At 53.8% G+C, this 15,214-nt stretch overlaps 1 protein-coding gene across 1 annotated transcript; it reads left to right on the forward strand.

Moving 5' to 3' along the window:
* Positions 1-3,463: 3,463 nt before the first annotated feature.
* On the forward strand, positions 3,464-7,218 carry CH63R_00442 (cellular morphogenesis protein; the record flags this gene model as incomplete). The annotated part of the gene is made up of 2 exons (XM_018295417.1): positions 3,464-6,932; positions 6,986-7,218. 2 exons carry the CDS (start codon positions 3,464-3,466, stop codon positions 7,216-7,218), a joined length of 3,702 nt encoding a protein of 1,233 aa, XP_018163779.1.
* Between the last annotated feature and the right edge of the window lie 7,996 nt (positions 7,219-15,214).

Consider the following 15,214-nt stretch of genomic DNA (forward strand, 5'->3'; position numbering starts at 1 on the left):
GTCAACTACTTCGTACAAATGGGTTGGTGAGCTATGTTGATGACTAGTAATCCTTTTCTTAAGTGATGCAGAGCTTCGTACGGCGTCATGTGCTGTAGTTGGTGTCTTTGGGTCCCAGGAGCCCTGGCTGCTTGGGCGTGAGTTGGATGGTGTTGGCGTCTTTGGCTTGAAATCCAGCCGGGAAATAACTACTTCTGGGTTAAAAGGGACAAGGCCAGCCTGTCTAAAGCCAGCTCGTACGTTTTCTTCACCCATTGAAGTAAAAAAGGCTGCCTTAAAGGCAGGAAAGAAATCGTCCTTAGTAATGTGCGTAATCTGCATCCGCATCATTTTCTCAATTTCCTTGCCGTACGACGCCTTTAGTGGACTAAAACAGCCAACATCAAGAGGCTGGAGCTCGTGCGATGAATGGGGAGGCATGCAAAGAGCAATAATGCTGTGTTCCTTGCAGTAATCGTCAAACTTGGTGGACTTGTGGCTGTTGTGGCCATCAAGGATTAGGAGCCGGAAAGCACCCTTCGTACGAGACTTTGTGCACTTTTCAAAATGCTGTAGCCAATCTAGGCCAATCTCATTTGTAGTCCATCCATTTTCGCTAGGGTGGACGCGCCATTGGGGTGGGAATTGGCCATTGGTATACCACGAGAGGAGGTGATATTTGCCCTTGACGATGACGTACGGAGGCAGCGCCCAGCCATCTGCACATACGCCCTGAATGACAGAAACCCATTCGCGATTGCCAGGCTGCTTCGTACGAGGCCTTCCCTTACGGTCGGAAGTTGTAACAACCTTTGCGTGCGACAGCATTCCCATCAAGAAGCCTGTCTCATCAAAATTGTAGATATCGTCATCGTGGATTCCGTACTTTGCGATTGTGTTTCGTACGAGGGCAAACCAGGCCTGCACAATTGCAGGATCCTCAGCTAATGCCCTCTGATAGTCGATTCTACGTCGAAAACGCGTCTTTAGTTGTGGTTGACGTCGTACGAAGTTCTCTGCCCATCGGGGTCCAACACGCGTCGCGTCGCGTTCGTCAAGGAGGCAATCAGCCATATCTCGTACGTCGTCAAGTCGCGGTGGAAATCCTCGATCGATTAGGTCAATAACTCGTTCAAGAATCACTGTTTCTTCTAGCTCAGTCATCTTCATTGATTTCGATCGCGTTTCTTGTCGTGGTAGTCGTCCGATGCGTCGGTAGTTAAGGGTTGAGAATGGGATCTTGTAGATAGAGGCTGCTTTTCGTACGGATAGTTTTGGGTCTTTTTGGATAGCTTTAAGTGCAAGAATAATGCGGCTTTCATTTGAGGAGGATTCCATAGTCGTGCGTAGAGGAAAGTTGTTGTAAGGAGGAAAGGTAAGAAAGAAGGGGAAAGTGATCCGCTCACTATGTTGATCCGCTCACTATGCATGTACATTACATTCAACTGGATTTTGGTTCCGTGAGAGAAGTACCTGCCGTGACATCCCCACAGCGCCGAAAACCCCAGCATCTTTCGACATTGACCCCTGCCGATTGCGGCGGCGCGTGAGACCCCGAGGCCAGAACGAACTGAGCTACTTTCCTCTCCTAGGTGGTACCTGACATATGCTTGCTCCTCTCTCTTCCCCTCCCCTTTCGAAGTTTGCACCTCGACCCCTTTCCCTCCGAGATCCCAACAGTAGAACATCTCGTGTCGCTCATTTCCAAGTCGTGAATTCACAAGTAGACTCGCTTACGAAAACCACATGTTGGCTTTCGTCTCGCTGACTGCTCTCACGCTGCCGAGGGAACTCTTGATCGGGTCTCTGCCATCGCCGATCAATACGCTTGCCTAACATTTTCTCACTGACAGTCGGCCGCTTAAACGGCTATCGTGGGTCGCGTTCTTTTCGTATTCGATTCTCATTAGACGCCTTTTTTGAAGCAATTCGTCTCCTAGCCTCCTCTTTCTAACGCTTGACCGCTCCCTTCAAACACACGACAAAGTCCAGTAAGAAGGGAAAAAAGCAAGGTACCGACGGCAGACCGCAGCGACGCCATACGACACGGAACCCTCGTTTGGAGAAAGGCAGAAGGAACGACGAAGGGCGTAAGGACGCACTCCAGAATCCAGACGGGTTTGGATCAAAGGGGAGGGAATCCAACGACCCGCGCCGCTCCAAAAGTCTTGAGATTGTGGACAGGCTGGTCGTCAGTCTGGACAGGATTCATTGGTCGACGTAAGATCAAAGTCTACCTAAGTCCATTTCTGTGGCGTCACTGGCATCCCAACCATCGATCGCCCTTGCCTTCTCCTGATACCTCGAGCAAACCGGACTCACCCCGTGTCACGGCAAGAAACGACACCGCAGCAAGACACTGCGACGACAAATAGCAGTTTGCGCCCACGCATGCATCGACCCAGATCGACGACGCGCTTATTTCGTTTTTAAGCCAAGTGCGACTTGAAGCTTTGCGTGCGACCTTTTCTCGCCACTCGAAATCACACCGAAACGAAACAGATTCACCGGACTCGCCTACCGTCACTCACTCATCCATCCATCCACTCACCACCAAACATCCCTTTGGCTGCCTACCTTCCTTCCTTCCTTCCTTGCGGTCACTCATTTCCTTGCTTTTTCTCGCCCCCGACAGAGTTTCTTCTTCGCCGAGACAACAAACTGCCTGGGCGGGGGAAACGGTCCATCAGGTGTCTCATCAGAGCTTCTCGCTCATTTTATATCCGTAGGCCTGCTGCCATCGAACTCGCCCAAAGCCAGCTTAATCGGACTGCCAAACCCATCCGAGCACAATCAGCAGCCGTGGTCGCACCGCAAATAAGGTGCCAATGCTCTGATAGGAGGTAAGTGCAACCTAAATCTCACCACCAATTTCCCTGGCGCAGGTACGGGCAGGTACAGGTGGGGCCCGCACATTCCAATTCCGCTCCGGCCCCATTTCGCCTGGCAGCTCAGCCTCTCTCCTTCCTCTCCAACAAACAAAACACTGCGGAAGACAAAGAGCAGGGGGCTATCTCTACATCTCTCACTCTCATTTCTCTCCTTCTCTTCTTGCCATCGTTATCATCGTCATCAAATGGCTACGACCCAGTTCTAACACATTTCACTACAACAGTAGAACTGGGCGACGAATCAGCTTTCTTTTGTTTCTCTCTTTTCATCCAACACCAGACACTCGTTTACCCCGATTATTTCGTTAAAAAGTCCTCACCATCCGATTCGACTCGACTCAACTTCACTCCTCTCTACGCCTAATTTCGCTGCATCGATTGCTTGACGCGCCCCCGAATCTGCCGACCGATCAAAGGAAAGAGAATACAGTATTCTTGCGATGGTCAGCGCGCAAAAATAATCATTTGCAAATGCGACGCGACACCCAGTCCGATTCTCAATCGTCAAGACACCCCAATTCGAAAAACTTCAATACATAGCAACCACACAAACCAGCGAATTCTTCTCCTTACAACTGTGCGGCAATAACGCGATGCGTTTACTATTCAGCAAGCGCCCATCAGCGCGATGCCGTGCGCAGCACTCAAATATCCTGGCACTTGCCGCCCTGGCACCCTCCTTAGCGGCGGCCATACAGTTCACCCCAGTGTCCAATGCAAACCTCGACCTTTCCCAGCTTGGCAGAATCGGCGTGGCAGGTGATTTCAATGGTATCTCTCTCTACCAGTTTGAGGAACAGAACGAGAAGCCTTACAGCACCAACGGAAGTGAATCTTTGCTGGCTCAGCTACCTAATGGCGCCTTTGCGTCGGTTATCTCAACCGATGCCTCAATTCACGACATGTGCACATTTACACTCAACAATGGAGCGACTCAGGGAGTGGTAATTGGTGGCAACTTCACAAGCTTGGACGGCATTCAGTCGCAGGGCATCGCTTTGTTCAACCCCAACACATCTGAAATCACGCCTCTGGCTGGTCTGTCAGGTCAGGTTAATGCCCTGCTCTGCGACCAAGAGGCCAATACAGTTTATGTTGGAGGCAACTTCCGTGGCGCAAACTCAACCAACGCGATTGCCTGGTATGGCACAGAGGGCTGGACTAATCTTCCTTTTGCTGGTTTCAACGGCCCTGTTTCGTCCATCACCAAGGCCTCCAACGGTCACATTGTCTTCGGTGGCAGCTTCACTGGCCTCGGCAACACCAGCACCCCTAGCACCCCTGATGGCCAGGTTATCAATGTGTCAAGTGCTAACATTACCTCGGCCTCGAGCACGTCTACCTCCGGCTTCAGCGATCCTCGCAACATCATCTGCAAGACGGAAGGAGTTGATGGTTCGGGCAGCACCTGGCTGCTGCGGGATAATTCGGCGGGCTTCTGGCAGGCTACCTTCGGTTTCAGTTTCCAGCCCACGAAACTCAGACTTTGGAACACCCACCAGGATGGCCGAGGAACCAAGACGTTCCGCTTCACCGCTTTCCCTCTCGGCGGTATTCTCAACATGACGTACCTGGACCCATCGACCGGACAGAATGCGTCGTGCACGAGTGAGTGCCCTCTCACCAGCAACACCAGCGTCAAGTTCCAGGACTTCCACTTCGTCAACCTCGTTGGCATGAACTCGTTCAGAATCGACATCTCGGAGTTCTATGGATCCGGTGGCGGGCTGAATGGTATCCAGTTGTTCGAGGATGACATCAACTCATATGCCATTAACGACTTCAACGCCCCAGCCTGCTCCGACAGCGATACCAAGTCCTCTGCCACTGCAACTGGACCTTGGTCGACGTCACCCTCTCTGCAAAGCAGCTCCCAGTATCTTACTGCGAAGCTCTCTGGCAGCATTACCGCTAATTCCGCCTCGGTCACGTTTCTCCCGGATCTGAAGGAATCCGGCAACTACTCTGTTAACCTGTACACCCCCGGTTGCCTACAGGACGCTACCTGCACTACCCGAGGGCAGGTGAACATCACTGGCATCATGTCGCCTTCCGGCAATGACAAGTTCACGACGTCGCTCTACCAGACAAACAACTTCGATAAGTACGACCAGATTTATTTCGGATACATCGAGGCAAGCTCCGCAGATGGCTTCCGACCGAGCGTTACTCTTGCGCCTTTGGCTGGCCAAAATCTCGACGAAATGACCATCGTTGCTCAGCGTGTTGGGTTCACTCTCATTAACTCTACTGGAGGGCTCAACGGCCTCTTCGACTTCGACCCTTCGGCTGCTACGTTGAACACTGACTTTAAAAGCTCCAAGATCAACCAGCTTGGGTCCTCGTTCTCCTCCGGATCTGCGGTTACCAGCCTGGTAACTGCTGGAGATTTGGTCATCGTCGGTGGCAACTTCACATCGTCCTCTGCTCGCAACGTTATCGGCATCAACACCGCGAGTGAGGCTACCATGGCACTCGATGGCGGTCTCAATGGCGAAGTCAAATCGATGGAGCTCAATGGCACCCAACTCTATGTCGGCGGCGTCTTCTCAAACACCCAAGACAATGCGGTTGCTGGTCTCAGCAACGTTGGTGTCTACGACACGTCAGCCAACACCTGGACTGCACTTGGTTCCGGAGTCAATGGCGAGGTCTCCCACGTGGTCTCGATGCTCGTCAACGTTACCAAGGAAACTGAGCCCGAATCTGTAGTCACATTCACTGGTGATTTCAGCGAGATCAACGCGTTTGGCGACAATTCTGCCATTCCTGTCTCTGGTTTTGCCGTTTGGGTCCCTTCGCAGAATAACTGGCTGCAGAACCTCCCCGGCCCCGTCCCTGCCTTCAGCGGCATTTTGACGACCGGCATCTCCGATCTTCCCAGCGGAGGATCTCTTTACGCAGGGTCCATGACCTCTGCCACCATCAGTGCCAATGGCGCCGTCACACTAGCCGAGAAGTTTGGCCAGTTTCCCATCAAAATTAAGTCCTCGCCTGCGGGCTCTGGTACACTAGGTAAGCGCGACTCAGTCTCGAGCGGCAACGTCACGGGCGTGGTCACCGGTGCATTTTACAACAACAACGATCGCAACATCACTATCCTCGGTGGCCACTTTACGGCCGAAGGCACCAACGGCACCTCTGCCAACAACTTGGTGCTGATCGATGGTTCCAACTCGAACGCAATTACTGGCCTTGGCTCCCAGATCGAGGACAACTCGACCTTCATTGCACTTGCCATCACTGGCGACCTGCTCTTCGCCGGTGGCAATGTGCGAGGCCGTGTCAATGACAACGACGTGCGAGGCATCATCTCTCTCAACCTGCAAAACGCTTCCTTCAACAGCACCCAGCCGCCCGGCGTGAGCGGTGGTAACGCAACCATCACCGCTATTGAAGTCCGCCCCGAGTCCGGTGAAGTTTATGTCGCCGGCTCGTTTGATTCAGCCGGCGCGCTCGGCTGCCCAGGCGTATGCTACTACGATACGTCCCTCGCAGGCTGGAGTCGTCCTGGTGTCAACCTGGAGGGCACCGGCCACACTCTCATCTGGACAAGTAAGAGCCAGCTCGTCGCCGGTGGTAACTTCACCCTCAACAGCACCTCTCCGGCAGTTCTTGCGATGTACAACCCCGAGCGTCAAGCGTGGTCCGCATACCCCGGAGAGGATTCTTTGCCCGGGCCTGTCGAGGTCTTGACGGCTGGATCGCGTGACCGCAGCCAATTGTGGGTTTCTGGGACCGCATCCAACGGCTCTGTCTACCTCATGAAGTACGACGGCTCCGTCTGGCACTCGGCCGGGATCACTCTGCTCCCCGGGACCGTGGTGAACAGTCTCCAGGTCTTCTCCCTGAAATCGTCTCACGACGACACGGATATTCTGGACTCCAACCAGGTCTTGATGATGACGGGCTCACTCAACATCCCCGGCTTTGGCACAGCGTCGGCTGCCATCTTCGACGGCACCACCTTCCGGCCGTACGCCCTTACCATCAACAGCGGCAATAACGCCGGATCAATCTCCAAGATCTTCACTGAGAAACAAGACTTCTTCTCCGATAATGGTAAGCTAGGGAGCGTTGCCCTTCCTCTCAAGCTGGATGCTAACCCTGACTAGATCGTCACTTGGCCCTCGGATTCGTCGTTCTCATCGGTCTCGGTATATCTCTCGCCCTCATCTTCCTCCTGGTCATCGCCGGTATGGCCCTCGATCGTCTGCGTAAGAAGCGCGAAGGTTACTCGCCGGCCCCAACTTCAATGTACGACCGCGGTGGTGGTATGAAGAAAATTCCACCCCATGAGCTTTTCGAATCACTTGGCAAGGGTCGACCTGGCGCGCCGACGGTATAGCAACAACGAAGAACGTTCCGTTTGCGGTCTCTTTTTTCTTTTTTTCTAATACCCGAATTTTGCTTTCCGGCGTTTGGATAGGCATGGGGTGGGAAAAGAATTCCATCACGGATTGGCCCTTTCACCAATGGAGGTACAAATTCATCTATCCACGTCTGAGAGGGACGATGGCGGCACTCGACTCGACACACCCTCCCCCACCACACGTAACAGCACAACTCTCGGTAGTTGTCCCATCCAGCGGCGGCCGATCAGCGTTGTCTATCATGCGCTCCGACGAGAGCCTCGTGGACTGCCTCGTTTTCATTGCATTCGATTCTTCACGACCCTCACGACCCTTGTTTAATGTCTACATGTTTAGTTATACCACTGCGCGCGCCTAGCCGCTTTCTCTTCTTGGTCACAATCAGCAATGTTCTCTCGCCCGGAATGTACAAGCTTCAACTCGACACACCTCTAGTTCGTCAGTGGACGACTGGCCGCGCGCATACACAATCCCAAAACACCATTAACACCCAATCAATCATTATGGATCATTCTTCTTTTTCTTTTTCTTTTTCGTCTCATGGCTCGTGTCAAGGCCAGAACTGGGGCTTTTCCAAGGCCGGAAAGGGAGAGGGGAATAAGACTTTCGAACTTGAAGGATAGAAGCACAGACAGATGGCGGAAAGCAGAGTTTTTCTTTCGGGCAGAACGTCTCGACTAGGGAGGTCGATTTCTACTAAGCTTTCGGAGATATCAGTAGTAGCTCCATGGCGATACAACGCCCGACGTAGCTTAATATTCAGGAACCGAAAAGGTTAAACTAAACTGGAATATCTCCGTTTACTGTCCTGTTGCGATCGTCGTGACATGTCTATCGATATTGCCTACGCGTGCAATGTCATTTGTATGTCATGCATGTGCGTACCCGTGTCCCTCCCCTGGCGACGTCTTGGCCATGTAGACGGCCCTCCCTCTCTCTCTCTCTCTGCCCCCCTCTTGTCTTGCCTTACGTATGTGTCCGTACGGTGTGTGAAGTTATGGCCAACACCATCGTGGCCACTTCGTTTGTGTCTGTTTGCGTTTGGATGCAGGTTTGGAACGCTGCCATCCCCCCATATGTCTCACCGTCCCCCCTTCTTGTTACCTTACCTGCTCCTCTTGTCGAATGGATCACTGGATGACAGTCCACACCCGTACACATGGAAGCAGGCGGAAACCTGTACTCGATAACATGAATCAAACTGGGTGTTGTCATGTGAGCGACATGGTCAGTGCCTCCACGTCAACAACCTCGATTCCTATACAAGACTCGAGTAGGCCGACGACGGCTCCGGCCTCATCTGTGGTAGCACCTTTCTAATCGCGAGGCCAACCTGCCCGCCTCTTCACCTCTTCCGACCTTGATGCATGCCCATGGCCCCCCCTATGCTTGCCACGCCACAATTTTGAGGCTGGAGCTCGACTCCCGACGTCGTAGGTGACAGCGCAGACGGAGGCGTTGCGCCGGGTAATGGACGACCTCACCCGGAGCTTGATGACGACGTTGCGCGATGCCCAGTGCAACCTCGAATGTGACAGGAGATCTTGTGCGCCGCCGTGTCTCATCGAGGGAGCATGGGCTAGGCGTGAAACATCGCAGAAAACAAAGTATTCCGAACGTTCACGGCATAGCTTTGCCCAGATCTAACACCGATACTATCACTAGGCGTTGAGATGTCAAGGCGGCTTGCGTAGGTGGGTGAGACACTGTATCAAGCTACATCCGATCCATCGCCGGCTAGTCATGATGGACGAATGATTGGCTGGCTCCGTGATGCATCGCACGAGAAATTTCATAGTATAGATGGCTCAGTTACTTGGTCATCTCTCGGTGCACCGTCTCTGGGTGATGGACAAGACGTCAAGGTTAAATGGGGCGGCGTGATATCTGTCTCGTCGTCGGACTGGCCGTCCGACTTAAATGGGACAACCTTTCTCGAAAGAGCATCAGAACTGCACCTAAGAAGTAATGCTGTCTCCTGTCCACGGCGGCTATCAGCACTCTGACGTGACGCTTGATGCTTTAGGTGCCACTTGCATGGGCTCCGTACCCGCCCGTGGTAAAATTCAATAGGAGAGCGATGGCCTTGGTTATGATGCTGCATTTCATCGTCTGCCGCCTCGCAGAGTAAGTCCCGTGTTGTACTGGTGCCTAGCTTTCACAGCCTATGCCCTATGTAGTAGGTGCATGCTTGCTTTGGTGGTGCATCAGGGCCTTAACGCAGATACGAAGTGAAATTTGGCTGCTGGCTTCCCGATCGGGTCCTCCTCCGGTCGTCGAGGCTATATTGCTCTCATCTCGGAGAGGACTCTGGAGCCCCTCCGCCGCGCCGGCATGACCCGGCGTCAAACCGGGGCGATACCAACGGCTGATTGACTGCCTTCGAACTGATGACGGCGAGCATGGTAGTTGCCCTGGGTAGTTGAGTGGTCCATCTTGGTGGCAAATAAGATGAAAGTTTGCGACAAGAACGAATTTAAAAAAACAAGGTCAACGACTTTTAGAAAATGTCGCGCAGGGTCCCGTGAGCCAGCATGTTGGAGGATGTAAGGATTAGACGTAGCGTGATGCAACAATGGGGACGGATACTGCACTGTACCACATAGGAGCGAACCCTGATGGTCTGTCTGTTCCCCGTCCGTATGCGCAACGCGGGCCTGACTTGAGCGGTGAAGGGCCCGGCGCCGCGGGGGACTGACAAGGACCGGGGAGGGAGGTTGTTCCCTTAAATGATTTGGTGCGGCGATTGGGCACGATGATTCGGTCTACGATGGGTGCTTTGAGAAAACTGCCCTACATGATGGTCGTCGTACAGAGCGAAGGGTGACGGCCGGCGGTTTGCGGTGGCGACTGAGGGTATTGCGCTTGACCTTTATGGGCCCCAACTAACAGCCTGAGTCATCGGCGAAAAAAACACCCTTTCATCCACGAACTTAACCAGCAGTTACTGTCTGCTATAACACCTTGACTGAGGGTACTGCACTACTACCTGTACAAGTATTGTATGGATAAGTAAGTAAAGAGCGTTTGTGAAGGGTCCCCATACCACCCACTCTGTCGCAACGACGTACGCATATTTGAAAACTGGGAACCAAGTGATCGATAGGATGCGGCACATTGTTGTGCGCCACTAATAAAGGACAGGGACGAAAGACGAGACGTGGTACTCTGTATACAAAATACTATTCGTACAATATCACTGGAAAGGTGAAGCGGGTTTGGGGTCAAGGAATCGTTCTTCCCTCTATTGTGGGGTGCTGGCGGGACAGCTAGCGGCGGGTGGAAGGCTGGTGGAAGGCTGGTGCTGATCAGTTGCGCTTGCCTGCACTGTGCTTGACTCGAGGGTCGACTCATCGGGCTACAGGCGTGAATTGGTCTTGGGGTGAGAGAGGGAGGGAGGGAGTGGCCGCATCGAAACGTCGTTCAACAAGGGACGAAAGAGGATGGGGTGCGCGTCAAAAATCTGCAATGAAGGAGAGGGCAGTGCAGCACGGCTGGCGTCCGTTCCGTAGACTTGCGGGACGCGTTGAAATGATGGTATTCCCTAGCGTCGGAACATGGACATCTACGAAAATGCCATATTCCAGTTTCGCTTGAGGGGTACGTGCGTGGTGCAGTGCGAATCGCTCGATCGTCCTTGGGAGGTATGAGATATATGCGCACTAGTGACGATAGAAAATGGGCGCGCAGGATGCACATTGTAGCCGTGGTGGTTGGTCAGGTACACACGGATATCCGAGAATCAACCTGTACGTCATGGCTTGCGCAGCGAATGTGCCAGGAACATACCTCACCCCTATTCTCCCACTAACTTTCCGTCCCAGACAAGGCGACAGAGACACGGGCTGCGGAGAGATACGGACATCCTTGAGGGCCGTTGAGTAGACTATGGGATAGGAAACAGCAGTAGTTGGAACGGGTGAGCGGGGGGGCTTGCCGCAGATCTTGTGTTTCGAGAAAAATGGATATGAAAGATAGACGAGTGGAGGGAGATGCGAAAAATAGAAACGTCAGATAGGGAAGAAGAAGAAAACACTGCATCGCATGTCGTTTCGCTTGTTCTGCTAGTCTTGCAGACATGATGAGATGAAGTACGTCGACAGGGTAGATGAAACTTCAGTAAGGATAGAAGTGAGCCGCCCTTTCTGTCGCTAGTGGCTTTTCAGTGGAGTGTGAGCCTTGAAGCCAATAACAGGGTGCAGTGTATCGGGGGTCCCCTGAGCGGAAGGAATTAGCACGTTGCGACGGTTTTCACATTCTGCTACATTGCTCGGTGACATATCCATGAGGTACGTAACGAAGAGCAGGACGGATCTGACGCAGGCTACAAACCCAGTTCTTCTCACGGCACTGCACTGCACGAGCCCAGCCTGCTTCCTCAGGCATCATCTCACCACGCAGTGGAGGGTCTGTATGAAGTACATGCTTGTGTGCAGCCTACCTGTGCCTACCCACGATGTAAGCACCCTACCGAAGGCGGCGACTTGTCCGTGAAGGGGGAGTGGGGGTGTCTGTAATGCCAAAGTACGGATAGGTAGCGAAAACATGCTAGAGATGCACACCCCTAACAAGCGAATCAACGCTCAAGCGTTCCTCCTGGAGGGCAGGTGTCCCATCATTGACCAGTCAGCCGTGCCGAACCTCGAGATGGCCGGGGCACAATGACGTTCACGGGCTGCCGGCTGAGACTGGGAATACCGCTGAACGTTTATCCCCGCTTCGCCCCGTACGTGCAGCCACCGACGTCACCGAGGTCGGGTTGTTAATTCTGACGACGAACCACAACACTCTCCCTCCCAGACCCTCCACACCACCCACCCTCACTTTCACAAAGCACCTCCACTAAACGACACTGCGCAGCACGTATCCGTACTTTTGCGCGCATTACCGGCCGGGCGTGTCTGCCGATTGGGGTGTGTGGCACTATTTGTTTACTTACCCCCAGTTTCCTTCCAACTCTTCTTTGGGCTTCATGCCCACGTCCGCATTCGCTCGTCAACATCGACGAATTGGCGGTGTGTTTGGAAAGTGACGATGACTTGCATCGGGGACGGAGGAGCTGGTGATGCGCCTATGCAGTCACCAAGACCAGGGCTCCTTCTTGCTTGGGTTGGATGCCATCTACACGACACAGGCAGACAGGGCAGTTAGCAAGCAAGGTGAGGTGGTGACTGCGGGGAGGGGGGGCACGATGGTCGTTGCTGGGAACGACCAGGATGAGGGCGTCTCGCAAGGGACAATATGCTCCCCCATCCATTCATCCCTCCGAATCCAACTACCATCTCAGCCCACAATGCTGCTGTATGCTATCCGCACCCAGCAGCTACATCAATTGACCCCCTCCTTGATCGAAGCCGTTCGGAACTTGGGCATCGATCTTTGGTGGGAAAAAAAGCACTCGGCCCAGAAGCTATGCAGAGACCGCAGACACCTATCGGAATGGTAACGTGGCATCGCATCGCGTCGACTCCCAACCATGCCCTTTCTCCCTCTTGAGCCGGTTACCAACAAAGCGTTGACAGCCACTGCCATTGCATTGCCACCAGTCCAGTTTTCCACAGTCCAGGCATGGTTTTCCCCATCAAGACGGTCCGGGGTGGGCGGCTCGTTTCCTCTCATTCCTGGATTGCTCGTAGGGAAGCTGAAGGACCCTGAAGATCCCATCTCGAAAGGCTCGCGGCCTCGCCCCAATCCAACGCTGGGGCTGCGTGCAGCTAGCAGTACACTAGCGCAACCGCGCTCGTTGGCTGTTTTCACTCCTCCCACCACAATCAAGTGCCTCCGTGACATTGCCCGGCCGCCAAATGGTCCGCCAGGGGCGCCGAACCGATGCACTCCTCCAGAGAGCACTTGAACTCAACGGGAGGCCGAACACGTACCCACGCACACTAATCAATCAACCCAGCACACCCGCTGCATGCAACTCAATAGCCGCCTCCAATCAAGACGCACAACTTCAACCGCCGTCCACAGCACGGACAAGAGGCAAAGCCAGCCCTCCTCCGATGACGTTCATGCAAGCGGCGGGGTGCCTATACTACAAGCACTTTTTCTTCGAGGTGACCGTCTGCATGTCTCGTGCACCATCATGGGCGCCCGTTGCGCTTCCAGGGCCGAATGCGTACTAAATCAATTCGCCAGAGGTGCGGGACCTCCACATACCTACCTACCTTGACACCTTGCGCCCCCGACCCTCTCCAGATGTGGACGAAGGCAATATCGAAAGCCACCGGCAGGATTACAGAGCACTTTTGTTGTCTTTCGCTTGCCCAACATAGGCCTCGCTGCTAGCACCCATGGACCAGAGCTTTCATGGCCTCTGAGTAGCAGTGCCAATGGTACCATTCTCACGTGACACCCGACGATCGACTAGACCGCGGCTCCCGTTCCCGTAGTCCGGGGTTGCAAACCTAGCATTCCGAATCTTGGAATTTGTCGCAAATTCATCCCCTGGAGATTGAAGGCATGGTAGTGACCTTCGGCACCTGGCGGATCTTCAGTCACACGATATCATTGACGATATTTGCCCTGTCTTGCCGCTGGACGGATACCAGTGAATACAATATTCCGCGACTCCAGCCCTGACATGCAGGTCAGAAGTGGCATGGATCATGAAATTCATAAGCAATCACACACTCTAGTGTACATCGTACTGCACGTGTAGGTAGCGTGTAGTACCATCTATTGTCCCCTCGAATCAGGTGTATCGCGAGAAAATTTGCCACCGTTCGGACTAACCCCGGATCTCTGTCCTTTTGGCTGCTTGGGCACACTGCATCTGGCGCCCTGTCCTGCCGCTTGGTAGACGCAACCTCGCCAGGCTCCCATGCTCCCCGAGGATCGGACAGAGGAGGATGCTCAGTGGGGTTGCCAGGAGCCCTCGCAGCGCAGACCGACAGGCCTTGGAACGAACCAGGCGTCTTCCGAGTGGTTCAATTGTGGACGAGTGCGCGCGTACGCCTCAATGTCAACGGACACTTCACCGACGTCCTGTTTGCCCAAGGCACAAGGCATCAACCAACCCTCGGCTCGTCCCAGTCCACAGTTCAGACTTCAGCAGGGTTTGGGGGGGGGGGGTCCAAGCCCGGTATCGCCCCGCCTGAGACGTTGTCATCCAATCATTTACCTTCAGCCCACCGCAAAGCTTGATCGAGCTTGACTTTAGTTTGCATCTCGAGCAGGAAGTGATCAGAGGTCGTCCGTTGCCAAAACCCCAAAGAATCCCAGTAATGATATGCTCGCTGCTCGACGCGTGCTAGAGTGGGGAGCCCGGCATAGTTGCTGAAACATGGGTTCCCACTCGTCCCTTCATCCTTGGTCCCGCCCAGCCAAGCGTTGGAGTGGGAGTGGGAGTGGGAGTGGGAGTGGAAGTAGAAGTCGGACGCTGATGAGAGCGACGATGGTGCCGACGTATCCCTTACACGGTGCCGTCAGTTTTTGTCGTCGCTAAGCAGCTTGGCTTTGGTTAGATGTGGCCCGGTTACACATGTCTAGCTAGGTGCGGAGTACCTGACCTTTCTGCTACTGCGTCTGTGGATACCTCGCTCCTGAGTCTTCTAGCATTGCTGCCTCATCTTGCATAAGGTATTCTCTGCCTTGGCCTGCCAACCAGTTGCAGCATTAAGGTCCGCGGCCTCCGTTCCTTACGGTTTCCATATCGTCGACGGCCCCGGCCCATCAAGTCCAACGGAGCATTGCTTCCTTGCTTACTTTCACACACTCTCTCAAGAATCCGTCGCAAACACCCAGTCCTACACACCTACCTAGGCAGTGTACGCATCCAAGCAAGTGCGTACGCACATGGCAGTTTCGATATCTTTGCGCCATCTCCCCTCTACATTCGTCTCAAAGGACAGCCATATGACACATGTTGGTGCCGGACTAGCGGCAGAATGGCAGATTGCCTTTCTGGTGGTCCCGCGACTGGTTTGCCTTTCACCACCTTCCGGCATAGCGCTAACAAGGTAGCTC

Source organism: Colletotrichum higginsianum, chromosome 1, assembly GCF_001672515.1.
Source record: "Colletotrichum higginsianum IMI 349063 chromosome 1, whole genome shotgun sequence".
Lineage (NCBI taxonomy): Eukaryota > Fungi > Ascomycota > Sordariomycetes > Glomerellales > Glomerellaceae > Colletotrichum > Colletotrichum higginsianum.